The sequence below is a fragment of the Anopheles aquasalis genome, chromosome 2 (assembly GCF_943734665.1).
Source record: "Anopheles aquasalis chromosome 2, idAnoAquaMG_Q_19, whole genome shotgun sequence".
NCBI classification, from domain to species: domain Eukaryota; kingdom Metazoa; phylum Arthropoda; class Insecta; order Diptera; family Culicidae; genus Anopheles; species Anopheles aquasalis.
In genome coordinates, this window is record NC_064877.1 from 28,890,001 (window position 1) to 28,917,500 (window position 27,500).

Consider the following 27,500-nt stretch of genomic DNA (forward strand, 5'->3'; position numbering starts at 1 on the left):
CTTCCCAACATCCCACCGAAGCCATAGGAGATCCGGCGAACTGTCCCCGCTATTGAATAAGCACCGTGTGTGACGCTTTGCTCCACATACGATGCGTATTCATCAAACGTGAAGACCTTGGACACTATCGGGGGCGTCGTCGTCGCGTCGTCGTCGTTGGTAACGCTATTTGGCTGGCGAAGTAGTGGGCGGCCCGGGGTATGTGATCCGCCATGATCTGCGGTCAACGATTTGACGGTGAAATGCATTTTGGCAACGACTTCTGTTAAGGGGAAAATGTTGCCAAAAAATCCACCGAGACACTCCGAGTAGCAGCATACGGGGGGTAGTGGCCATTATGTAATGACCTGGCACAAGAAGAAAGAGACACACCTCAGTCAAGGGCTCGCAAAAGGGCCGAGGCCAAGGTGCGCGTGTTTGTGTGTCCGGCGGTCAGTCGATGATAATGACCCCGTTATCCTTTTAACCTCCCCCTTTTGGGGAAATCTATTTTATGAATGATTGTGACGGAGTTGCTTCAAAACACACACCTCCGGGTTTCGATAGATCAGATACCAATGATCGCGATGTCGTAGCTTGAACCACGCACCACGCGTCTTGCGTCATCGGAAACAGATCCCAGCGCGCCCAGCCCAGAGTACACCTTCGCATAATAAGCCTAACAGAGAGAGAGACTGAGACCGTACGTGTGCTGCTGTTTTGTGAATTCCCTGCGCAGTTATTGTCTAAGACGTCCGATCGAACCGGAAGCGGAGGCCGGGCGATGTGGGCGAAGAAACAGATGAACGACATGCGCAACACATGTGGCAGCGGACGCCGGTTGGTTGCTTGGTGCTCGCTGCAAAGTCGAATCCCGATGAAGCCATGCCATGGTTCTGTAGCCACCTAGCCACCCAGCCAGTCAGACCAGAGAGTCTAGTGTAGTGTGGTGTTCGTTGTCACCACCAAAGACCGGACTGGCCGAGAACCGGCCCTTGCTCCAGGCATTACTAAGTGCACCGTAAATGGATGTTTTACTTGCCAAACCGAACCCAGCGCAAAGCAAAACCGGCCCATTTCAGGCCTTTAAAAGGATTGTGTAATTGATGGAGTTACATAAAGGGACGGATGCGACCATTTGCAGCTAAAACGGGGAATATACGGGCAAGCGGCATGCATGCAACAGGCGTGCATTGTACGCTCTTCAGCGCGTGCTGGCCGGCTTTGGTCCCCGCGTAAACCGCGTACTTTGGAACCTGGCGAGTACCATATTTGGTGGTGGTTTTAGTCAAGCTGGTTGGTCAAAGCTGGGAGCTGGATAGTGTTTGTTGCTTGCCCTTCCGCCAGTGTGTTGGAATAGGAACTCTGGTAGGACTTCTTGCAAGCAGTACAGTGCCCCATTTGTGGGTAACGGGTTAATGTCGTAAAGAATCGGACAACATCTGTTTAGTTTAGAGAAGAACAGATTATTATTGCTGCGCGATCTTAAGAAGTCACCCTGTGTCGCGAACATTCGTCCAAAAAAATATGTCAATAATACATTATTAAAATCTCAGCAGATACACTCATACTTTTAGCCATTCCAGTGAGATTAACAGACGCGCAAAGATAGTCGGTTGGTCTTGTGTTCCTTAAAATACAACGTTTTCTCTCAAGTAATTCCCTTCCCGAATGGCACTGAGGGTGCCGCCTTCCACGTCACTTAAGCCAGTTCTATCCAATTATCCAAATCACGGCACAAAACGTGATACCGTGACACCGTGTTTTGCGCCCTCACGCTACACTTGAACTAGCTTTCTTTACACTAGCGCAGCAGCTCATTTGCTAGATTTGCAAAAAGGTAGCAACGAAAATGCGAAACGGAAATCCTACTCCCAAAATCTTCCCTTCCCAGGGGGTAGCCCCAGCCAGGTAACATGTTTCCCTCCCGCCTTCCTTATCTCTTATACGCCTCCAGTAGTTCTACACCTTTCCAAGGGTGCGGTGGTGAAGCGAAGCAGAAACCTTTGCTACCATGCTGGTACACCCCCTGTGTAATCCTATTTGCAACGAAGCTTCTTGCCGATTGGATTGCGTTGTTGGTAGCGTGCGCGGTGTTCTCGCAGAACTAAAGCTAGTGCTAGAGTGGCAGCACTCGGTGTCACGTGGCCATGCCAAGTATAACATCCCTGCAGCTGCACGATGTGTTTTCCCGGCGCTTTCCTCCTCTCTAACAACAGCGACAAATTGAGGTGGACGCGCATAAACCTGCCCTGTGCTGTACTCTCACGTTCTCCTTACCGTATCCTGCAACGCTAGAACAATGAGCAAAAGACCGGCCGCCGACCGAGTGGAAGTCATAACTAAATAAGAACTACAATGCGCCCGTATCATGCATTCGTCATATGGGGAGCTGATGGGAGAAGCTGGTTTGAAGCATCTATAGCACCCCGCTACTGGACTCCTGTCCTGTGACTGCCGGTGACTCCTGACGCTCCAAATTCAGACGCTAGCTGGCGGACGGGCTGGCTGGTTGGTTGGCCGTCATGTGGCCGGCGGTTCGCCGCACTGATGATACCTGACACCCACAGAGAGCCTCCTCTGCTCTGCCTGGTAGGGATCGAGGCGTGTGCCAGCAACCACATAATGCTATTATGTACCACCACCCCTCTCCGGATGGACGGACACAATGACACGGAGCACAACCACAAGAGACCGGGAAATGGGACCGAGAGAAGGGCATTTGACAACGATGACAACCGTGCTGTTGCTGTTTATGGTTTTGCGGATTGATAGGGGCCCATGAGGAGGTGCAAATTGAACGGTCGCTTCCGAGGTGACGCTCCCTCCTTTCTGTTCTATTTCATTATTAAACTCCAGGTCTCTCTCTCTCTCTCTCTCTCTCTCTCTCTCTCTCTGCCTCGCTCGCTGTGTTGCTCTGTGAGGGAGTTTACAATGAATAATAAGATCAGGCAACCGGAATTACATTTGATCTAATTATCTGGTATCAGTTGGCGTACAGTATGAGATGTGATATGCTCCAGATGAGATATGAAGTACGAATCCATGCAGAATGCACCGAACATAGAAGCGATTGAGTGAAGCAGAAGCAGTAGAACACTTTGGAAATAGAGACGCGTTCTAGTTTGCTGCTTATCGTACTGTTAAAATCCCAAAAAGGAATTCGTTCCGTTCTACAATGCAATTCCATTTCGGTTTCCACCCGTCAAATGAGGTTTTTGCCCATTTTCTGCGTCCCGTAAGCCATTTCCACCAGATGCCAGTGGAATGATATGCACTCGACGCGCGCAATTTGGGTCAATGAGATTAACTCTTCGGTTTGCTTCCCCGTCACTTCGCTTCTTCGCGACTTTGCCGCAAAAACACTTCTGATTGCTCCTGCTTCAACCTATATTGCCAATTAGGTTGGAGCTGCTGCTGCTGCTTGGTTGAGGTTGATAAAACTTAGCAGAACTCACTCACCAAGGGGGGGGGGGGAGAAACCAGGCAATGGCATTATACTAATAAAATCATAAAACTATCCAGCAACAAACCACCCTTTGCAATCTCCATCTCCATCTTGTGAAACAACTTTGCTTGGCCACCGAGCTACCCCCTTTGGGGAACCACCGGAACGTTGAACAGACGGCCACAACGCTCCCCGGGGAGAGAGAGAGAGAGAGAGAGAAAGCCACTTACCACGACCAACACTTGCTCAGCATACACGTGAACGCGTCGCCAAATCTCCGCTATCCGCCGTCCTTGCACCATAACTCACTCCAAGGTCTAAGACACTTCGAGAAAATTTTGCCTCAATCAATGCCGGACTTTATGTGTTCGCGCGTCCGGTGTTGTGGTGGGAGAATGCTGGTGCCTTATGCTGGTGGTCTGGCAGCGCAAAGGAAAGATTATTTTTATTGTTTTGCATACCTATGTTGCGTGTAAAGAGGAATGATTCCGCTTGATTTTCTCCCCAGCGAGACGGAGACGCCACATTGTCATCTGTCACGACACGGAGTGTCCCCCCCAGGGAAGGTGACCATTCTCGGCCCCGCTCCGAGGAAAAAAAAAGGGAAATCGCACCGAAAAGTGAAAGGGAAACGCCGGCAACCGGGGTGAGGGTCCCGAGAGGACCAACAAGCGCTCGGTTAAATTAATTAACCACACATTCCATTCACCCATCTCCTCCTACGCAGGGCAGGTTATGATTGTAAAGACAAGCATATAACACATTCACGCAGATGGTCTGCTTGGTACATATTTATAGAGTTACCATACAGAGAGGACTTGGCGGCGCGACCGAGAGCTCGAGGGCTCGGCTGAGGTGGTGGCGTTAAGGGGAAAAGGTGATTGGTGGCGAGCAGGAAGAGAAGGTAAAGGAAATCGCGGAAGATGCGCGGGATGCTTTTGAGCCATTGGAACCATTTCCTATTTATGTCACGGTCACGAACTGGCAGCCGGTGGCCCTTCTCATTTTGTGGTTTGTTTTGTTCCTGTCGCTCTCCGTTCTTATCATTCACATCCTCGTGATTGATTCATTGGGACATTTTGAGAGTTCCAAACCCGAAAGAAAGTTACACTCTAGAGCCCGCCTGGGAGTTAAATATAAAACTAGTCTGTGTGAGGTTTTTGCTTTGCGACGGGATCCTTTTGGGCGGGAAAGTGGTCTTAATGTGGGGTCGCGATCGCGAACGTGCACCAAAAATTCCAACTGGATCGCCAAAGTCCGAAGATCGGCGTCCGAATTTGCGTCATTTCTTACGTGTTCGCCACAAACCGTGTACCGTGGACACAGAGGCGGAATTGGAATTAATGGAAAGCAGCATGTAGCGCAAGGAGGAGGAGGAAAAGGAGGAGAAAAAGGTCGATCGCCGTTCACCGGTCGAAAGTGCGTCACGTTCCGTGCTCCCACACAGACCAGACAGCGAACGACTTGACGTGCTCGCGTTCTCGCGTTTGCAACGAAGAAGACGCGCACGACGCGATAGTTCATTGACAAGCGGCAAGCGAACGGGCGAGCGAGCGAGCGAGAGTGCGCGTGCGTGCGAGCACCTCCTCCACTTGGCCTCTAGATGATGACGCTTTGCGCCGTTGAGTGATTCCTTCCTTCCTTCCTTCCCTTCCTGTGTCTGTCTCCTGATTGACCTCTCCCTGGGTCGCCGGCCACGTGCTGCACGTGCACACGCAACAACAACAGTAATCGATACAATGATGTTATCAACGATAGGAGGAATTCGGATCAAAATACAGGCCCAGCTAGACGGGGCGGACGAACCCCCTCTGACCGTTTGAAACGAAAATAGAACGCAAAGACACTGGACCTTCGCGTGCTGATGGCGGGGATACGGGGATGTGTCTGGTTTATCGATCCACTCGGCATCCCATACGGCAGACAGTCGTTTTCAGCGGGGATGAGGGATCGTGGAACGTGGATCACGAAGCAGAAGCGACCGGGCACGCATGTGTGAACCCCATGGCCTACGGTGGCCTTAACAAATACGGAGAGCGCTCATACTGTATTATGCTCCGTTGCCATGCGTATGATGCTTCTGTTGGTGCGCGGGTGACATACGCTGCCACCTCCAGCCAGCCAGCCAGCCGGCCAGTAAGCCACTGTTCAACTGTCCGCAGATCATTGGCATCGAGGGAAGAGGTGCGAAACTGGCGCCACCGGTTGACATTGAGCTGGGTGCGATGCGAGATCCAGCACGATCCGGAGGCAATGTGCTTCACGGGGAAAAGTATTGAAACCAGACAACACAAAACCGGTGTTTTAGGTTATCGAAAACTTTAAACATTATTGAAGCGATAGGCGATTTTGCTGAGTTTTAGAATGTCTGAATGAATTAATGTATTTACAGTATTAATTCGTTTATACATTTCCACCAGATCGTAGTGAAGCACCTTCCTGTAGTCTACGCACATTGTTTGCATTAATGATTAACCTCTATTAGGTACTTTTACAATTAATTTTGATTACTTCCACTTAGCCGTTCAAATTCTACCAACAATAGAAACAAAAAAATGGTAAAAAAAGATAAATAGTAGCATTCTCCTAAACCAGTCCCAGAAGATCCAAAACTACATGTTATATGCTTGTAGGGCATCACAGAACGCCATAGGAACATTAGGTATAGGTAAGGAGAGATTTAAAAGATTGTTGATAGATCACATTATTATGACAGATTATCGGGAATATTTTGATGATAGCACTGACAGAGAGTTTACATAAAAACCACCTCATCCAGGACATTTATGAATTTTAACAGGATAGATCAGATCAGGCAAATTTAACGGAAAATTTGACCAAGCATAAAGACTTTCCATTACACCATGCCTATTACCGTTGTAGTTTTGAACGTGGTTCTCAATTATATCGAACTCTACATCCTACCAATTAAAACAATCTAAAAGTTCTGGAGTGAAATGCAACGAAAGAAAGGTAGTGGAATTGCAAAGCCAGAAATTAATCGTAATTGATTCAGTTTGTAACTTGGAAAAGGTTTATTTAAATCTGAGCATCTGCAAGTGTGACATTATTTGGAGATTACAATTTTTATGACACAGATTTTTAGGACACAGTGCAGAAAACCTTGAAGAACATAATCAGCTTTACCACAAGTCTAAAAACGAAGTGCCTGGGGAGATTCGATGCTTGCGTGAGCGGACACGCTCCCGGACATTTGATTAATTTGTTGAATTTCGCATCACGGACGGAACCACACTTTTATGAGCTAGCTCAAGGGAAGAGAGAGGGAGAGAGAGAGAGAGAGAGAGAGAGAGAGAGAGAGAGAGAGAGAGAGAGAGAGAGAGAGAGAGAGAGAGAGAGAGAGAGAGAGAGCGCGCGCGGGAGAGAACGGACGAGTAACAGTCGCCGCCCTGTCAGCGATTGCGAGACGTGGAAAGGACGTAGCAAAGGCCGGAACCGAGATGACCGTGGTGGTCAAAGGGCAAACGTGTCTCGATGGCGATCGTCGATACGCTTGATGGTGTATCTCTAGAAGATCGCCCCCTCTGTTCACGCGATCCACGATCGATAACGTGGCTGCCATTCCACGTGCACCACCAACCAACTGGGATGCAATTACGATTAGAGTTTTGCTCATTCGATCCTACGAAACGATCTGGTTCATTTCATTTCGCAAAGCCGATCACTTAACCAAAGCCTGATCCTCCTGATGCTCACCAGCCACGATCGATCGGAACACGAGCCAGCCTTGGTCTGCACGCTGACCGGCCGGTCTCAGTTGCCCTTAAAACATTTGGCAACTGATTGAAGGAGGGAAGCCCGACAACACAACATTCGATGAACTAATGCGCCAACCATCACCATGAGGCCCCCGGCGTCGTTCCCTAGTGGTCGTGCCGTTTGGGGGGAGGAGGGAGAGAAGTTCTAAAATTGGAAAACCAGCCTCTATAGCCGCGCGCGCATGCAGCCACACGGGGGGTGTGGGGGAAGTCAAATCGATCAGCAGTCGAGGATCTTCCCTAAAAACCTTCGTCGTCCGAACAGCAGCAGGGAACACAGCGAGCAGCACAGCGCCGGACCCGGACCGGAAGGTAGCGTTGACTAGAGGGCCATTTTAAAGGGCGGCAGGGTAGGAAGGAGATTAAGAAATTCAAAACTCATTACCTGGCCCAGTAGCATGCCAGCTGCTTGAATGTTTATGCGCATTTCGCCGTCGTGTCCAAGGGGAGATGCTAGCTGCTTGCCAGCACTCAGTTGGCCATCATATCGGGATTACTCATCGGTTCGAGACCTCGAAAAGAGGGAAATGATTCGCCTGTCGATTGATTGATCGCTCACATACGGGTGTGTGAGGTTTGAGTGTGAATATTTGAAACATTGTAGAGATCCAGATCCAACACAGGCAGCGCGCGCGCATCGAGATCGAGCTACATATGATGATCGTGGCGTGGCGTTAAGATGATTGCACCCAAAGGCCGTCACGCCATCAAGGTGAACGATTACGGTCGAGAATCCATCGCGGTGATCTATTTACGCTAGCACTTTACAACTCCACGGTCTCGCGCTCCTTCTCTGGCCAACCACAAGTCCGCGCAACGTCTTTTGTGACAAACGACGACGATCACGGGGGCTTGTGCTTGACGATAGCATCATTACTGGAAGCAACGGGAAGCTCGCAAACACTACCATCAAACCATTAAATGCGACGCATTTTAGGGGAGAGAAAGCAGCAGATCAGCAGATCCAAGCCAAACAAGGATGACATTGAACGAGAGACAGCGGGCCACAGCGCAGTTCCAGCACACACTCGCCATTAGTTCCGGTCAGTCCATTCCAGAGCCGGAGACCAGACTCGGCGGCGTAAATGGAAGCGCGACAGCCGTGAAAGTATGCCCATCAATCCTACTCTTTACTCGTTTTCATTTGCCACTTCCTGCTCAATCTGGTTGACATACATACTCTCACAAACACATATACATTAGCGATCTGCTGGGTAGGTCCGCTCCATATTCCACACACCACACAAGCCAGAGTAGGTCTGAGACGTGGAACGAATTGTTTAAAAATAAACAACCGCGACTAGCGATACTCGACAGTTCTACCAGCCTTTATTGGAGGGAAGGGGTGCTAGATAGAACACACCAAGCCCACCAGACGTGGGACATGAGATTGACCCAGAACTCACAACCCAACAGCAGCAGCTGTGCAGCTTCTGGTGCCGATCCGATCGCGCAGCATACGTACGGCGGAGGGACGGTAGCTGCTGCTACCGCTGCGTCAATGCCAATGTTGCTCTCATCTCATGCATCGCCCGTTACTCATCATCATCATGTGGTTGGGTTCATGGAAGGGCGCGCGCGCGCGTCGGCCACGAATTACTTTCTTCTCCGATTTTTTGAAGGCCAAACCCGAGGGACCCGGTCTCACATGGAAATGGAAGTTCACGCTACTACTCGGCTCGTGGGGCACTGGCGTGGCGTCTTTACATCACACTTCCCGTTCCCCTCTCTTCCTTGCTGTCTGGTGGTCCTTCGAATGTGGTAGGAACAGATGTTCAGACTCCTCCTGTTGGTGCGCTGACGGTGAGGTTTAATTACTTTTGACAATTCCCACCCTCGTTCGTCTGGCCTGCTCTGGTCTGGTCTGTGCTTTGCGGCGCGGGGGAGCTAATGGTAGAAAAAAAAATAACAAAATTCGGATGTTTGTCGTTTGATCGCTTCATGTTCAAAAGGCGCATCTTGGATTTGAAACATTTTCTAAAGAGTTTGTTGTGAGAAAGGGAATAGTGCCATTGTAGATAGAAAATGGATGTAATAAAGCGTTTTTTTACGTAAAATTAACTGAATAGTAGAGATAACTGAACAATACATACAATACATTCCTTGGTAATACAAGGAAATTTAGAACCCAAGGCAGGTTTCAGGGAGACCACAGTCATCCTATCCAATGTGTGTTCTCCAGATAAGTTTGTCTTCAAGTTTAAGTCAAATTTAAGATAAATTTTAGATATTCGACTGACATCCCAACATAGAAGTAGGTATTACTGATGACTTAACTGATCAGGAAGCGAGCAGCATCAAGACTTCTAAGACCTCTATGATCCCCTCTCCTAAAGCACCATTGCTGATCTCATCGTCCAATCGTCCACTGCTACCTGCTGGCGACAAATTGACCTTCTTCTAATGCGAGTTCCTGTACCACAAACAAAACTTCCCGAGATCCGGCGGCGCAACTACGACGTAACCAATAATACATTCCCCGGAACAACCACGGAACCCGGAAAACGATCAACCACAATACCCATCTCACAGAAGAGATAGAGAGAGAAAGATACGCAAGCCACCATTTTAAGGATGCCATAAATTCTCCCACAGCACAGCACAGCGCACCAGGCGACCTCGTCTCGACGTCAGGCTCCTAATCGCCGCAGCAGCAGCACATGCAGCACAACGCATAGAGCTCAGCGGTTTGCGGAACAGGGGCCCAGCGACGACGCACCGGTATAAACCTCTGGGCAAAAGGCCACACACAAAACGCAAAATAGATGCGACAGACGACGCGATCGCGGAGTGTCCGTGGACGGGATTTTAATCATTCGCGAACGGGCAACCATTTCATCGGCTGCCATTTCAAACGGTCGCTCGCTCGCTCGCTCGCTGCTGTGCTGTGCTGTCATCTCTGCATGGCTGAGTGGTGTATGTTTTTAAATTTAGAAGAATCGCGAACCATTACAGACACCATAGCCGGGACAGAACGCTACCGACGCACGCACGAACGCACGAATTGATCACGAGACCATTTCGCCTCGAACAGGACAGCGCACTTCTTGTGGTGATCACTACGTTTGCATCTTTGGAATGAATCCACAAGATCATCATCAGAGCTTTCCTTTCCCCCATATCCCGAGAGCATCCACTTTCGATGATTGCGAATCCAGACTGTGCTGTTAGTTGACCAACGCTTGGCGAATATGAACCAGATGGTTTCGTCATTGCCAGTGCCAGTTGTACGAGCGCTTGATAGCAGACTATCAGCGCTGGGAGCAGCAAAACAAAAAACGGAAATGTCATACAACAAACCGGAACAGAGCACGATGGCACCATTTCAAACATCCGGAATGACGTGCTCGAGAGGAAGTGAATCGAACTGGGCCACTGGGAGAGGAGGTCCGATATGTGCGCCACATTGCGTTGTCAGCTGTTTGAGGAGCTCGGGACTCGTGTCTTAACTCGGGCGACGAACGCGGCATTTCGCTGACCTCGATATCGCTAATCAAGTAGAGAAGAAGGAAAAAAATCCTCCATTCCATCATTAGCCAGCCATGCGGCGGTTTGGGCCACCGATAAAACACTACTTTGCCTCTCTCTCTGGCTCTCATTTTATGCTGACCAAAAAAGGCTTCCCCCCGGGGGAGGGCGAGCAAAGGTGTTAGTGGCAGCCAGCGGAAGGCAAATAGGGAAATGGTTTCGCTGAGCTATCCCCCGTTGCGTAGCGGTATCTCGGAAGGTATGGCAGCCCCTTCGTCCGGTTACCGGTTTTTTTTTTGGGGGGAGGTTGAGCGCCACCAATTGGCCCGAGGAGCAGCAATATGGCTTCCCACAATTAACGTAGCATTTGCGCTGCTGGATCTTGAGAGGCGGAGGCGAAACGGAATTTAACTTCCCCCCAAAAAAAAAAAAACCACACCACGGATCACAGGTGTGTGGCGCGCGTGGAATGGAAACGGCCAACGGGAACACATGCCCCTGGCTGGCATTGGCCTGGGTAAAGAGGCATGGCCAAGGATGAACTCCGATCATCTTCTCACCGGCAAGCGTGGCGTGGTGTTTGGCATAGTTTCGTTTCGTGGCCAATTTCCGATCGATTAGAGCATTGCAGCAGATGCACAATAGGCCGACGGATTGCCAAGTGTGAGCCCCATTTATACGGCGAGATCGGAATCCAGATCCGCCAGACAAATAGATAAACAAAAGAAGAAGAAAAAATTACGAAAAATTTTACTACTAGACACACACTGCTACAGAATGCCTCCTTTCATCCATTCCCCTTCCAAGCTACTTAGATGCACGTGACATCGTAGGTCAGTTGTGATGCTGCTTGGCCAGAGGAGCATGCAATGCCGTAACTGCTGCTGCTGCTACTGCTTATCAACGTTTGCTCTCAAGTGCTCCAAACACCTTTATGCGCGCGGCGAAAAGTGACGATTGCGACCACCGGGAACCGAGGGCAATCAGGCGACAATTGTGAATGAAATCATCTGGGACTTTCTGTGCAAGCAGTGCGAGAGCAGCTTCGTTGAAATCGATTTCGATTCCGGGGCCGGAATTCAGCATCAGCTTCCGTTTCCGGATCGAGCCAGCAAAACGGGGAATGCAAAACAAAACCAAAAAAACCGCGGTGCGTCATAACGTCGTCGCGTACCGTTGCCAGCGAGTGTTCCTATGGCTGGCTAGCTGGCAAACGGCTTTTCCCATTTCCTATTTCACTGCAATGCACAGCATTGCGGACGGGGTATGCTTTGGCATCGGGATGTGCCATTTGGAAGCACTAGAGTAGCAGCAGCAGCAGCAGCAGCATCGCCAAGATATGCTCTGGATCCGGATTTTCTGTCGATAAATTATGGTGCCCACAGCCCAGTTGTTTTTTTTTTCTTATTTGTCTCCAGACTTCTTATGTACGTTCTCTAGTGCGCTCCAATAAAAAAAACAACAAGAATGATGATGCGATGCACCCGTCAACAGCAGCAGCAGCAGCAGCAGCCGACGGCAGCGGTAGCCGTTGTGTTTGTTTTATTGGCGCATTGGCGACTTCCGGTCCCGCATGCATCCTTCTTCTACTCTTCGAACGGACCCCCCCGCGGTGGCGTATGGACGGTGCACTAGCCGCAACGGCAATCGATTTAATAGATGTGTCAATTTAATTCATTCGCTACTCGCGTACGGGGCGGTAACGACCGGTGCCGGGGCTCGGGCTAGACCACACTGGTGGTGGTGGTGGTGGGGAGCTGTCTTCACCATAAGGTGGCACACAGTACACTGTGGTCCGGGCGCGCACTTGATTTACGGCCATCAACCGCTGCGTTGCCATCGCCAATTTGACACAGTTTCTGGATCGTAATGTTGCTGCTGGTGCTGCTGCTGGCGATGGCTATCTATTGGTGGTTTGGGGTCCAGTGAAAAGGGTGTGTGTAAATAACATAAATTCATTCGCTACGGTGTTCGACAGACGGGAGGGTTTGTGATGAGCAAAAACTCATTACTTTTGCTCTTAAATAAGTCTAGCTATCCGATTATCAAAGAACACTATTGTAGAAGAAATAGTCATTCTGGATAGAGTGCGAGCTCAACTCGTAACTGACTTATGCACTTGATGAATGTTATGTGCATCGTTTTCTATAGGAAAAAAAACTCATCATTCGAGATGTAATCAGAGTTCCATTTTGCGATGGTTTTCATTAGAAGTTAACTGAACAGATTGTATTCAGGCAACGCCTAGGAAGTATAGCGGATAGAGTAACAATTCTTCACTTCTATTATATTGTTTTTAAACCACTTTACGACATAATTTTCCGGTTCAACGCTGATTAAGTTGATCATGTTGTCTATTATCTCATTCGGTTTACTTTGAGACTGAAGCGTGTCTCAAACGTACCATAAATCTTAGGATTTTTGATAGTATGCCACATTAGCAATATTATCGACCAGTGTATGTATATATTAGGCACCGGAATAAATTCCTTCGTTTCTTTTAAACGATGGTCCCATTATCTTTCGGGAAGCCACACCGCCCGTCCGGTACAAAATCCGGTAACTACCTGAAAGATGGGAGAAAGTTGTAGCTAACCACGGACAATACTTTCAACCAGGTAGTAATATATTAAGTAGTAGTAATTAGGCCACATGCATTGAATAAAAAACAACGCAGGGATTTATTCCGGTACCTAATAGTTCATATGTTAGTTGGACCGTGCGGCCTTCTTTCCTTTAAGAATGCTTTTGATGAATCCAATTATCATCGCTTGTAACGATTCGATATCCTCCAATTTTATCCTTCCTTCAATTCCTTCCTTCATCCTCCTTCAAATCCTTCAATTTTCTGTCGTTGAAGCAGTAAATAGTTTTCTTCTTTTTTAAGACAAAATCAACACTTAATGTTTGCGCAAAACAACTTCTCGCACGTGTTCTTAGTACAATAAACTTCCATGAAAATAAAATGACTTTTAGTCATGATTGTCGTTAGGTTGAAGTATTGTTTAAGAAGTCCTCGTAAAAACACATCTTCAGCCACAAAACTCTACATTTCCAGTAGAATAAAAACGTTATGCTAATTATGTTAGATCCATGCGAGTTACGTGGTAAAAAGACGTGAAAATATAGCAAATATTTTACTCTTTAAACACCGAAAATAGTGACAGCTTCTTTCGTGTAAAGAAACATGAAATAATAACCATTCTTCGTCCCCCTAAAACCCTCCAAATCTCGACTGAGCGTAACACTGGTAAGTAGTACGATCGACTCCGAGAACCTATCCACCGACAACAAGTGCATCATGCACCTCACATGCACTGCACTGCACTGCACTGTGCACTGTCAACCGTGAAACGATCTCGTGCTCCAGCGTAAAGACAGCGTGTAACAATCAGCCGGTAGGTAATCATGCGCAACACTCATCTTTGCTTCTGCAGCTGACGCTCCAAACATGCACGCACGTGCGAGGCCAAACCTCTGGGACGGGTGCGCCCAGCATTATTTATTATTAGACACGTTCTGGTCTCTAGCCTCTCCAAATAATGATGATGATGATGATGAGGATGACGATCGCGGTAGGCAGTCCATGCCTTCACAAACTGACGCAGTCTCAGGGAGCTCAGTATTAAAACAACTACCCACTTCCTACTCCCCTCCCTCACGTCAGCTTCCATGTGAGAGCGATTAATGAGTCGAAATGTTAAAAAAAAAAAATGCGCTCACCACGAGTGCAAACATATCCCCATATTCCGGCCACACTTTGCCACTAATGGGGGCCCACGAGGCCCACACCGGGAATGGTTATTAGTTCAAACGCCTTGTGGTGTGTTGTGGTGATGGTGATGCATCACTATGATGCTCATCCAGCCCACGTGTTCGCGAAGGGGAGCTTCTGGCTCTGACTAGATTGATCAGCTTGGCTTTTCACCTCACCGTGGCGTGGCATGGCGTGGCTTAGCTCAGCATGGAGTGCGCACATGCTTAGATCATGATCATCGATCGAATCGAATCGATGGTGATGGCGAGGAGGGGATGCGCGAGAATCATGCGTTCACAGCGCTGCACCACACGCCGCTCGAACGTGACTATGCAACGTGAGTGGCATGGTGGCAACGAGGGGAGGCAGAGCGTGACGCTGGCCATTGTAAGTCGCGTGTCGAATGCCGCCGCGTGTGTAGAGCGCTACTTCGTGCCATCATCGTCGTCGTCGTCCTCGTCATGCATTAAACAATGCGCTACAGTACTCCGCTAGGGCAAGCGGGAGCTGCGATCATTCTCCACTCCGGGACGGTTCCTGGGCGATGGTTCGTTCGAACCGTGGGGTCGTTACCGATTCGCGTGCGGCGCATGGCGCCTTCAAGGTGAACCGCGCAAGGGAAAGAATGTGCCACCGAATGTGGAATCATTTCCGGAGAAAGGTACAACCCTAACTCCGGCAGACAATTCGAGCAGCAGATGGCGCACGATTCTCGGTTGAATATTTTAGAATAGAAATGCATGCGCCGATTGGGCGACAAATGGTCCGCAGTTTCGATGGCATTTTATGCTTTTCCGTGCACTTTTCCCCGTCCATAGCGTAGCAAACACCGAAGAAAGGGCGGCTAAGCAGCTTCAACTGCCGTTCGAAAGTAGCCGAAGAGATGTCAGAGCCACGCCGAACTCCACCACCGGAGTTGACTGAACTCTAACTCTGGCCCCTCTCTCTCTCTCTTGTAAGCGCGGGCGCGCGCGCATATCGCGATTTCACCGGCCTTTTTGGTGACGGGGACGGAATGCAGGGGGGGGGGGGGGTGTTCGTTCCGGCAGAGTGCAGATATACGAAAGGTAAGTGGCCGGGCGGCCAAAGCTCGTCTAAGCACAATCGGCCAACTGGAGCGCGCGAATCGGTTCAGCGCCGCTCAGGTTCAGCGAAAGGCACGACGATCGAGCCGAAAAAGATGATTCGATGCCGCGACCGAGTTCCTTTTGTGGGGTTGGATTGTGGGGATGATGTGCAATTTTTTCCTCTTGTAAAAACCTCTTCTTCTGTCAGCGATTTTAAGCTCGGAACGGGAGGAAATTTTCGTTTTCAAACAGAAGATGTTTTATGCAGTTGCGCGTTAGATCATCGCCTAGTTAGTGGCCACACTTCATCGCTGTGAAAGCTCAAACACGCGCACCCAGTGTTGCAACTAGAGGAAAAAAAAGAGAAACAAATCTGAAAGAAAGCATCGAAGGATCGGACAGAGAGGAGATTGGATTTTCTCATCATTACTCCTCTGAGACCTCCTGGCGGTGTCTGTGTTGGCGTTCCATTCCATTTTCGCCTCTCGCTTATGACTGATGGTTGCACGGGTTATGCGCGGCTATTAATTGGTCCGATTCCGAGCAATTAAAAATAGCCAACATAACCGGCCGGCGCATCAGCATCCATTAGTGATTGCATAAAAAATACTTTCGATTTTGGCCGCCTGCAGGCGACACCGAATCACGGTGATCGATGGTAGGACCAGGCTTGTTTTCCTCTCGGTTTGGAGCTGATTTGTTCATTTTTTTTTTAGAAACATTAAACGATGCACCCTTCATGTAACGCGAGTCGCGTTTAGGTAACATGTTCCTCTTCGATCGCAGATCGTTTTCGCTGGATCGCATTTTTTTTTTAAACAGAATGAGATGACGCTACAATTTTATCACGCATCAGAGTATGTATTTCGTAAAAAAAAAATCGTAAAAAAGCTTCCGTCCTGCATTCCCTCGAACTCGATGCGCAGGATGCTCGATGCTGTACGCGCGCGCACGCGCCTCTCCAACAATGAGCCGGGGCACGAAGCATGAGACAAGATGAGTAATTAAAAGGCAATTACATTCAATTACGGACCTGCCCTGGTAGACACAGGGCTGCTGCTGCTCCTCATCGCGGGTCGCTGGCGCGTAAATGGCCCGCAGCGATAAACCACAAACTGACCGATAACCGAGCGTCCGTTCGCATCCGTGTGTAGCAGCTGGTCTCTGGTAGTGCTTTGGGAATGTGTTATAATCATTCCGCTTCAGCAACACCTCGGTTGATAAGCGAAGTAAGCAGAAGAAAAAAAAATATGGAAGGAAAAAACATATGATTCCCCTCCTCCCGACAAGCCACATGTGGTTTGTGATGCTCGCATTGCTCGCGCTGTTTACTCTTTTATAAAATCGCGACACCGCAAAGGCACGACTGCTGCGCGGACACGAACCATCTGCATGCCACGGTTGAATGCATACGGCGGCTGGTCTTCGGACGAAACATGTTTTTCGCGCATCTCAACGAGGCGCCGCGCATCCAGCGCGCGGTCGTCCGTTCGTTTGCAATGCAAAACCAGCTAGTGACACCCGCTACTAGCCGCCAATTGTGATTCAATGTCACCTCGGTAGCGGTGCGCGACTCGCACCTCTTCTAAGCGACGGCGGCCACATTTGAATGCGTGCGAATGATGGCCGCTGCTCAAGGGCGTGACACACTATGGGCCAGTGCGAGACCCTGACATCGGCGTACCCCTCCTGTGTGCCATGATGCCGCGGGTGGGCCATACTCTCGCCGCGTGCATATTGTTTCCGTTTTTGTTTTTTTTCCCGCCACACAAAATTAGTGTTTTCCAACGTGAGGTTTGCTCGCACATTTTCCCGCTACAACATTCCATGCTAGGAGTGAATGAAGCTGAATGAAACAGAAGGATAACCGCGCACACATAATGAGCATTACCGGGGACGGGAGCATATCATTAGTATCAGGTGACGTGACTGCCTCTCTCTCTCTCTCTTTCTCTCTGTTTTTCTCTCCCTGTTTTGCACTAACTGTTCAACGGAACGGAAGGTCAAGGAATGGCTCACAGTTCGGGCGCACTATCCCCTTCCCATCACGCCATTAATCAACCAACTGTTCCCTGCTTCTCCCCAAAAAAAAAACTGTGACCCCCCTGGGAATGTTCTCAACTAACGTACGCGCTTGCTTGTTGCTGCTACTGAATTTGGTTCCAGAAAAACTTTTCCCTCCGGTGAAAGCTATTGAGGAGGTTGCTGTCCCTTTCCTTTTGCCACTATCTCCGGGGCGCCGGTCACACTTTTCATCCCAGTGCCAACGCCAGCATAACTCACTGGCCCCCCTCCGGAGAGTCATAGCCACAGCAGCATGAATGGGGAAGAACTACCATAGCCTTGTGAGTGTTCAGCCGTGTGTCTGTATCTGTGGCACTAAGTGCATGGAAGAGATGATGTAAAAATAGCTCTGTACCATCTCGAGCGGGGGATTGTTATGATCATCCCTCCATCACACCCCGTTCCAGTACCACCAGCAACCATCGCCCCTGAAGTGAAGGTTGAATTGGTGCGACTGTCGGGATAATACTCTCTCTCTCTCTGTTATCTGTGCGAAGGAGACAGTAAGAGAGAGAGGAAGAGAGAGAGAGAGAGAGAGAGAGAGTGAAGATAAAAAGGGTGAGCTCATTAAATGTCAAACCGAAGTGCTATGCTAACCCTCTTGGCTCGCGTTTCCCATGAAAAGATGCGGAAGATGCGGCTGGCGTTATAAGGTAACCTTTCGCAGGCCACCCACCCACCGGATTGTCGGATGGGTGCGAGTGAACTCACTTCGATCGCTGGTGGTCGGGGAGGGGAAAAAGGTAAAAGTGTCGAAAGCAACAGTAGCCCGAAAGGCGGAATCATTGCGCCATCGGGATGAAACATGAATGAAACCCCTTAACCACGTAACCGGCCGCTTATCCAACCGGGTCCGGGGGCGGCGAAAGGTGAAGCTAGAATAGCGTGTTTTAAACGGATGGCGGGGGGGGGGGGGGGGCGAGGGGGTGATCCACAAATAGCGATGGCAAAACGTGACAAAACCCCGAACGTGGAAGCGCAACACGTAACCTCCGTGGTGAGCGCTGCTCATTGATTCGTTAAACCGGCGGGTATTGGGTATACAGTTGCGCGAAAGAATGGAAGCACTATATCCTGATTAATCACCCTTTTTGTAATTGACTAATCAAACCCATCCCACCACAGCACCCAGCGCCCCAGCGGTTGGATATTGGATGTCACCGGATGGCAAATTGTTGTGGGAAGCCATTTGTCCGGGGCATGCCATTATGCCCAACTCCCAAACATTCCTCGGACCGCCTCCTTCCCTTTCGCTCTGAGTACGAACTAGATAGAGGCAGATCGATCCTTCGCTTTCTTCTACACGGAAGGGCGGGATAGCGTATGACTATTTTAAAACCATTCATCCTCCCCCAACCCAATGCGCAACTCTTCAGCTAGAGGGAGGGCAGGAGAGGTGAAGGAGGGGAGCGAGGTGCAAATTGCAATTTTCATCATTTATTGAACTGGGTCACCGGCGATATTCAGCCAGTTGAAAAGGATTGCTACCGCTACAGCCGGCCAACCGACCGACCGGAGCTCATTCTGTTGGAAATTTCATGATTCACGATCAAACGACCCAGGCCCAGGCACAGGCCCAGGTCGATAGTTTCTACGCATAAATGGGCAAAGCAGTAGCATCATCGAGCATCAGTATCTGGCCCTTCTATCAACTGGGAGTGAGGTGAAATATGCTGGAGCTCCTGAGCTTTGATACTTTTAAAAAAGGGACTTTAGTTAACTAGAGAAGTGCATGTGTCGCACCATAAAGCAAGGATTACTAGAATTTCAATGTTTCACATTTAGTTCACGAGAGTTTTTGGAACTTTTTCTTGACTAGTTTTTAATATTTTTTTTGTAGCTTTTCTTAAATATTATACATAGTTTTGAAAACAATATGAATAAATAAATAAAAATGTCATAGCAACTGCTGGCCATTGCCGTAGAAAAAATACACTTTTTGCTATTTCCATCGTAGCTCCGTACTGGTTCATTTGAGATTCATTAGAAATCGATATTCTTTCGTTTGCAAAAGAGTTTTTTCAGGTCAGCAGTTTATCATTCGTTAGTTAAATTTTCAATGTTTAATTTGGGAACCTTTTTTATTGCAAAAAATGAACAGTTTTGACGATATCGATTTAAAAACGTGCTTCTACTTCATTTTTCGACGAGCATTTACAATCAATTTAATGGAACTCTTTGTGGAGCTTACAGCAGTAAAATTTTGAATATTTTTGAACTATTTTACGATGAACAACTTCTTTCAAAACGTTGATTTTGAACAGATCATTTGATGGATTAAAATCCGCCGTACTTTTTTCAATGATCCAAATCAGTCAATTGATTAAAAAAATCATCCGAATCAATCCGAATTGAGGTAAAAAAATAGAGGTACTATATACAAAACATTAAACACCTAACCAACGATCATCGCAAACAACGATGGGATCGTTGCACATGGACGAGGCCAACCGATTAGGCAGCATTTCAACTGCATTTCATTCTAAATTGAGCGATAAACACCCAAATCCAAAAACACATTCCATATGCAGCACCGGAAACGAATGTGGATTCTTGAGTATCAGATTGTGCTACTCCTGCCGGAAGCATGGGAAGTGTTTCCCTCCCGTATCTCGGTCCTCTTTCCTTTCCTTTTCGGCCACAAAAAGGCCACGTGACTCAGCGTCGTCGTCCTCGTGTGCTGCGAGATTGGTTGCTTATCGCATGGGACAGAGGACGAATCGGTGGACCTGGGGAGCAAAGTGGCCAGCGGAGGTGCGGTTTTTGCATGCCTCGTGCATCGAAATTCCGACAGTCGCCAGGCCACTATCGCGCCATCACCACCACCGTCGTGGACGGATCCTTGAACTTTGGAAATCAAAACATTGAAATGGACAGTAGCGGCTACATCTAGCTCACTCGACCGGTGCCAGTGTCTGGTCTGAGCGGTTCTTATCGGCCGCGACCGGGGATTTGTCGGTCGTTTTTCTTTGATTTTCTGCTTTGCCTTTGCTTTGTTGCTTGCTTCTCATTCCAACAAGATCGAAAAAGGATGCTAAGTGTGCGTTAATTTATTTATTTTTTAAACTAAATGGAGATGCGGTTTTTTTGGCCAAATTAAGTTGAGGTAGGTCTGCGATCAGCATGTACGTTTATCTCGAAATACGTTCTCTTCCTTGAACGAGAAGCCATTCCAGGACTCGGACCAACGGAAACCGCAATCTAGTGCGATGCGGAGTCGAAAGCATGAAAGGAAAAATCGATTCTTCCGGAATCGATATCAAAGGAGGCCACGGCAGCGCGTCTGCAGTGCTCCAACTGTCAAAAATTTTGGCAACCCCCCGCACCGAAAACACGGAGGTTCCCCAAAATCAACAGGATAGTTTCTCTCGTCGCCACAAAACTCTCTTCGCTGGTGGCCGGCTCTCGCCGGTACGCTTATGCTCCGCCGTTCTCGCGGCGCATAAAAGGATAATGGAGCATAAAAGTCCCGTCTCCCCGGTCTCCCCGAGAGAAATGCGTACGCCCAAACGGCAGGCGAGAGAAAGAGCCAGATAAATGCCGGGGGAGACACCTCACCGAACCGCACCACACTTCGCTCCACTACGGGGTCATATCCGCGAGAATAAGAACTGTGGTACGCACAATGACAAAAACCTGCTGGCTGCTTCTTGCTCGATCGATTTTGCTCAATCACAACCAGCAACAAGAGGAAAATCGGGACATCCACAGAAATATCTGGCACTTACCGTGGGATATGTCCTCCTCCTCCTCCCACCACACGGGGATGCCACTCCGTTGTCCGCTGACAAATTTTCCTCTCGAAGGGGGATTTCACTGCTTTTCTTTTCTTTTCGTTGCTGCTGCTCCCGGACACTAGATGGTTTCCATCGGAATGTGTAGCACCAAACACCATGCACAAACAACACCCAAGCAGGCGACGACGCGGTTTCGCTTTCCACAAACTCACTCTATACACCCCGCTCCCACTGCTTCACCCCCCTTCTTCACGGGAGACTTTTCCTTTGCTGGGGCGCTGCTACGGACACAGCTTTTTCCACCGATCGGCCACAGGATGTTTTGCTTTCGCCTGTTTTCACTACGGCACACTAAATACTAGCACACGCACACGTACGGGGACACACGTACAAAGGTTGACTAATTCACTCGACGCACATCGCACCCATCCAGAGCGTGGGGGCCACTCGCTTTTTCTTGCGTTGCTCGGTGGCGCGCTCCAAAGAAGACAACAAACACTTCAACGACCGCCATCTGATGACACCCGATTGGGAAAGGCAAGCATCACGCTCTGCTCGGCCATCTCGGATCGCACACGCTAGCCGCACTATCGTCTGGAACAGGGAAAAACACTCCGGGATTGCTAGCAGCCACTAGCGGCATCATCGTTGGCCGCGGTTCACAAGATCCGCACGCACGGGCGGTCACGGTTTTCACACGGTTCGCACGGGAAATCGGGCTTGGGGTACGCGCCCCAGAGGAATCTTTTTGAACCCGCACTGCACGCACACAAGCACACCAACTCACTTTCGCACTATGGGAAAAGTGCTACATTTATTTCGTGATTGAAAATTTATTTTGCCTACAATCTAGGATTTCAATTTAATTTAGAGTATATATGATTCATTTGGTAACAGATATGGCTATCTTCAACTGTTTATTGGATGTCAGAAGTGAATCGATTGATCCTGTTTGATAAAAAGCCCATTCATTTTCTGCTTTTAACGCACAACAAGGAACTTACGAATCCAGTGTGCAATTCAAAGTGAATGTCACATTTATCGACGCCATTTTGGAGTTTGATTTTTGGCATTCGAGCTTTTGTTTACGTTCTTCAATCGGCAGCGTGCGTTTGAAGATACGAAGGAAATCAGGAAAAATCAATGGTTTTATCAGGTATAGTATCGCTTTGGCTCCTATAAATGATTAATTTCATTTGCTTTTTACAAAATAATATTTCTCGACTCCATTTTGAACTCGAGATGCAATGGAAATGGGGAACATATGGATTTAAAAAAAAGAATGCTACACTGATGAAAATTGATTGGAAAGATTTCAGCTAAACTACGCAAAATGTTTCAAATTATCACTCTCAATTATCATTCATCACAAATATAAAATAATGTTCACAAATTTGTCCATAAAGGGCATCTAGTATGCTGAGCAGAGAGCAGAGCAGAGAGAGAGGAGAGAGAATTTGAATGCTCAATGTCGATGGGGGAGTAAAAGGGGGAATTTTCCGACTGAAATTTCCACTCTGCATGTATTTGTGAGGGATACTGTTGGAAAGGACTTGTAGATTGCTCCCCTCCGACACGCACATGTATGGGATCATAAGGCTTGGTGGGGCTTCTAGGACGAGGACAGCAGAGTCAACTTCCTTCTCCGGGTTTTCCTTCTAGTTTTGCGCCCCTTTTCCACACTAAAATCCACACTCCGCGCCATAGTCCCTTTGCTCAATTCCCCCTGTTTCCCCCAAAACTCCAAAAAGGGACGGACAGAAAGTACGATATCGAGTTTCCGAGCGGTTCCACGATAGGGTGTGCCTTGTAATATCCGGCTGTTGTGCTCGCCCCATCGCACCAGAACATAAAGGACGCAAACTCCTAGCGCGAAGCGGTGTGCATCGATAGCGAAACCAGCGCTCTAAAACGGGAATCATGGATTTGAAAGACAAAGCCGCCCTTGTGACCGGGGCAGCCACCGGATTGGGGCGAGCCATTAGTGAGGAATTGCTTAAGCATGGAGTGAAGGTAAGTACTCCTTGGAGGAGAGGATGTGCAGTGGCCGTGGAGCCGCGTTAATGCTGTATCTGTAATTGATGTAGGTGCTGATTTGTGATCTGGATTCGGATGCCGGTATGCTGACCGTTGAGCAGCTGGAGAAACAGTATGGATCCCGAGTGCTGTTTCGTTACTGTGATGTCACGGATTGTTCGCAGTTCGAAGGTGAGTCAATCGGGCCCAGTACTGCGTGCCATGTCTTATCGAGATTTTCCACACACCCTTTCCTTCCAGAGGCATTTGAGTACGCCACGAGCACGTTTCAAAAGGTCGACATAGTGATAAACAACGCCGAGATAATGAACGACAACTTTTGGGAGCTGGAAGTGGACGTTAACCTGAATGGTGTGATTCGAGGCACATTGTTGGCACAAAAGTTCATGGGAAAACCGAACGGCGCCGGTGGATTGCTCGTTAATATCGGATCCAGTGTCAGTGTCACACCGCAACTTTGTACTCCGATTTACACGGCCACCAAGCATGCCATCCTGGGGCTGACAAAGGCTGTCGGAGATCCTTTCCACTACAACAGCACAAAGCTAAGGGCCTTCGCATACTGCCCGGGGCCTATGGAGAGCTCTTCCTCGCACAAAAAGCGCTTCATGCTCCCGGCCTACGATAAAGCCAAAGACCACGACATGACGGGTGTGCAGCTGCAAACGTAAGACAATCTAAAAGCGACGGTTTGATGGAGGATTTTAACAGCATCCCTTTTTATTTGTTACAGGGTTGAACATGTTGCCAAAGAATTGATACCACTACTCAAGAAGGCTCAAACGGGGTCCATTTGGATGGTCGACGGTGGCAAACCAGCGAAAGAGATTCCGTTCAGCAGTTTGGGATAGGATGCCCTGCCGGGACTTTGGTGTAGGCTTCAGCAAGGCCATAACGAACGCCACATCTCATCTAATCATAACGCATCAACTTGATAATCCTAGCTGCGCTCTGCAGTCTCATTTCGAACACGCAAACCAACTCTGATATCGCTAAGCCATCTTCTTGTGTCCTCAACACCATCCTGCTATATAGTTAAGGCAATTCATACACTCAAGTATTATTATCAAAACATCTTCGTAGACATCGCTTCTCGCATGATCCATCGATATCTCTGTACACAAACCATCGCATAAGACCATGCTGGCCACCGTACCATTTTGAAGGTGCTGCTGCGCTCCCAATATGCTTTCGCGTTTATCCCAACAGCATAACAATTGTGTTGCATTTCGATGTGACAAAAACCATTTGAGAAAAATTTACGCTTTATTCGTAACATTTGAGGTACAGGATGCTAATTTTGTAAAACATGGTTGGCAAATAGGGAAGTAGAGGGGTTCACAACCCTACCAATAAAAGTAAGACAACTAGAAACATCCTCAAACAACGTGCAATCGGTTTCTATTTTTTAATTTCCAACATATACAGCGTGCTAGGCCTGTGACAGGAAGGATCTTCCATTTTCCGCGATCGAGTGACGGCGTTATCTGAATGCAATTATTCTGTAATCAATTACCATCATCATGCTCTCCATTTGTCCTTCTATTGTTCCCATCATGAGGGAATAACTGGTTCTTCATTTTCACTAAATTGCAAAATCCAACCGCCGATTTTCAAAAACCACCTTTTTATGCTGGGTGGGCAGAAAACGTCAAATTCACCACCATTGAAGACCTTCGCCATCTCTTCCTCAATAAAAAGTATAATCGAATTAACTTTTTGAAGAAGGAATTGAATTTTATGTTATTATATACTTTAACGGGACATTTTATCATATAAGCAGAAGCACTTATTAAACTACATATACAGCAAAAACATTGATTCACCACGTCATATTGAAGAGATGGTGCAGGCCTCAAATGTTGGTCGGGTTTGTTTTGAATTTGCACGCTTGTTTTGTTTGAAATTTGCGTTTCGCGAAAGAATGGCTGAAATCGAGGCGATAATTTCGCGGCAAGGAGCGGTGCACACGCTCAAGGAAACTGTGGTCGCTGGGGACATGAAAGACTTGATCGCCAGTCTCAAGAATATCAAAGGATCAACGAACGAACTCCTCACCAAGTTCGTGCAGGAAGACGCTACCAAACCGGGCGCACGTGCAACCAAATCGCCTGGTAAGGATATGGGAGCGCAGAACTTCACGACGAAATTCACTAACGAAAAGCTACTTTTGCAGATTGCGATGAAGAGGGCGATGAAGAGGACAGCGACGAACCGGATGCAAGCGAAGAAACACCCCAGAAGCGTGCCAAAACGTGACGCACCAAAGGAAACGCCCGTGTTTGCGCATGCATTCCGATTCGCTTTCGGTTGCTAGGTAGATTGTTATGTTTCCTTTTTGCGGAGAAGCAGATTCATCGGAATAAAATGATTTGGTCACTTCCCACGGTAAATCTGTGACGATGTGCGATCTATCTATGCCCAAGTTTCACTCGACCGAATCATCCGAAAGTGAGGATGTCACCGATACCACCACGCGAGGTAAGCCCAATCCGTTTGTGATACTATCGGAATGTGTAAATCATCTCTTACATACTCTATCTAGCTTCGACAGCGGAATCCAACAGCCAGCTGGGCCCCAAGGCTGTGTTTAATGAGATGGAAAGTGCGATGATCAACATCATCATCGAGGAGGCCACCTACAAGCTGATCGTAATCAATCGCGATGGAGATAAGACTAGCGCACCGATTGTTCGGAAGCCTCCGATGCACGTGCGCTTTGATCCATCCTACAAGAACCAACTACTGAGCGAAAACATGGTCGTCGACCAAGCGATGGGAAAGATGATTTTAGTTAAACTGCAGAATGATGTGTAAGTGTATCTGCGATGATTCACGATATTTATCCATCTATGGCTAATTTTATTTTAATCTTTTTTAGATCAAATTTACGTAAATTGCTATCCGATACGCATACGGAAATGGCTGAATTCGGGAGCTTCGAAACACTACAAACCTTCATGGACAACGACATCCAAAGCGAGCAGGAAGAGCTGATCCTCATACGAGACAGCATACTGAATGAGAAGAAGCTGAAATCGTTGCAAACACAGCTGGAGGGTGTTAACCGGGAGTGCAAAAATGTGCTCAAACATCTCGATGACGAGATCTTCGATTTGGAGACGAAAGTTAAGGATGCACGGATCGAGAATGAGGTGAAATCGAAGCTGGTGCAGCAGTGGGAACGAACTCGCCACGAACAGGCACGCATCATTATTCAGAGCAAGGAGAACGAGCTGCTATCGTCGTCGAAGCAGACGAAAGATAACATCGACCGGGAGCTTCGATTGAAGATGGAAATTGATGGTAAGACGAGTACTCCGGTAGCTCTGCACATTCATATGCATTCATTCGTTTCGTTGTTCCGCTTTCGATTTTCTTCAGTTTACATCAATTACTGTATAGATCAGATCAGTGAAAAGATCGCGTTCTGGACGGACAAGTATCAACGGGAAATCAAGGCGCTCGATGCGCAAATCGCCGAGCACCGGGACAAGATCGTGAACCTAAAGGTACAGTTTGAAGAGATGACGATACTGTTCAAGCATCGCGAGAAGGATTTAAAGATTTGTGCCGAGTTCATGAAGGAGCGCGAGCAACAGTTAGCCCTAGCTAATAAGCAGCTACGATCGGCGGTGAAGATACAGGCGTGGTGGAGGGGCACGATGGTTCGCAAAGGGTTGGGGCAGTTCAAGCGCAAGAAGAAACAGAAACCACCGAAGGCACCGAAAAAGGGCAAGAAGGGAAAGTAATCTCCCAACCGTATTTGCTTGGTTTATTTCCAAATCTTCTCCACACCTAATAGAGTCAGTTCTAGCAGGGTTACAGGTGTGCTTAAAATCTTACAACTAATTTGTGATTTTATGGATTTTCTATCATTACACCATCACTACTGAACAACAATATGGTACCATTTAACCGTATCCAAGAAATAAATCTTTACAGAAAACGTATCGTATAAAAAGTTTTGCAAATAACTTCAAAGCATCATTTATCACATTGCTTTTGCGATTTTCGTTGTAAAAATTAAGTCCCTAAAAGCGATCCGACACACGAGCATCCATGCAAACATCGGAAACATAATAATGATCCGGTTTTATGGATCCATTTTAACTGTGATTTGCAATGGGGAAGTGGTTACCTTGTCACGCAATCAGCTTAACT

The 27,500-nt window shown here is 48.1% G+C and overlaps 4 protein-coding genes across 5 annotated transcripts in view; 2 read left to right on the forward strand and 2 right to left on the reverse strand.

Moving 5' to 3' along the window:
- Positions 1-22,012, reverse strand: part of LOC126569357 (serine/threonine-protein kinase par-1) — a 33,109-nt gene extending 11,097 nt beyond the window's left edge. For both annotated transcript variants that reach the window (XM_050226385.1, XM_050226384.1), the window contains exon 1: positions 21,291-22,012. The gene's annotated coding sequence lies outside the window, so the exon portion shown is untranslated. The remainder of the gene's footprint in view (positions 1-21,290) is intronic.
- Positions 22,013-22,899: 887 nt separating this feature from the next.
- Positions 22,900-24,648, forward strand: LOC126581759 (15-hydroxyprostaglandin dehydrogenase [NAD(+)]-like). The gene is made up of 4 exons (XM_050245637.1): positions 22,900-23,312; positions 23,387-23,507; positions 23,577-24,003; positions 24,070-24,648. Exons 1-4 carry the CDS (start codon positions 23,220-23,222, stop codon positions 24,185-24,187), a joined length of 759 nt encoding a protein of 252 aa, XP_050101594.1. The 5' UTR covers positions 22,900-23,219; the 3' UTR covers positions 24,188-24,648.
- A 561-nt stretch (positions 24,649-25,209) lies between these two features.
- On the forward strand, positions 25,210-27,131 carry LOC126580399 (dynein regulatory complex protein 9-like). The gene is made up of 5 exons (XM_050243902.1): positions 25,210-25,450; positions 25,513-25,817; positions 25,882-26,149; positions 26,218-26,642; positions 26,721-27,131. The coding sequence occupies exons 2-5, from the start codon at positions 25,739-25,741 to the stop codon at positions 27,086-27,088; spliced, it is 1,140 nt and encodes a 379-aa protein (XP_050099859.1). The 5' UTR covers positions 25,210-25,450; positions 25,513-25,738; the 3' UTR covers positions 27,089-27,131.
- A 1-nt stretch (position 27,132) lies between these two features.
- The window catches only part of LOC126580383 (cytochrome P450 4C1-like), a 2,798-nt gene continuing 2,430 nt past the window's right edge, over positions 27,133-27,500 (reverse strand). The window contains exon 3 of the mRNA XM_050243901.1: positions 27,133-27,500. This exon is cut by the window's right edge and continues 1,438 nt beyond it. The gene's annotated coding sequence lies outside the window, so the exon portion shown is untranslated.

Bases quoted from the DNA above. Each gene is read 5' to 3' on its own strand.
- LOC126581759 (XM_050245637.1), top strand. From the start codon at position 23,220: ATGGATTTGAAAGACAAAGCCGCCCTTGTGACCGGGGCAGCCACCGGA. The intron at 23,508-23,576 runs GTGAGTCAATCG...CTTTCCTTCCAG, and splicing joins GGATTGTTCGCAGTTCGAAG to AGGCATTTGAGTACGCCACG. The intron at 24,004-24,069 runs GTAAGACAATCT...TATTTGTTACAG, and splicing joins ACGGGTGTGCAGCTGCAAAC to GGTTGAACATGTTGCCAAAG.
- LOC126580399 (XM_050243902.1), top strand. From the start codon at position 25,739: ATGTGCGATCTATCTATGCCCAAGTTTCACTCGACCGAATCATCCGAA. The intron at 25,818-25,881 runs GTAAGCCCAATC...TACTCTATCTAG, and splicing joins CACCGATACCACCACGCGAG to CTTCGACAGCGGAATCCAAC. The intron at 26,643-26,720 runs GTAAGACGAGTA...GATTTTCTTCAG, and splicing joins ATTGAAGATGGAAATTGATG to TTTACATCAATTACTGTATA.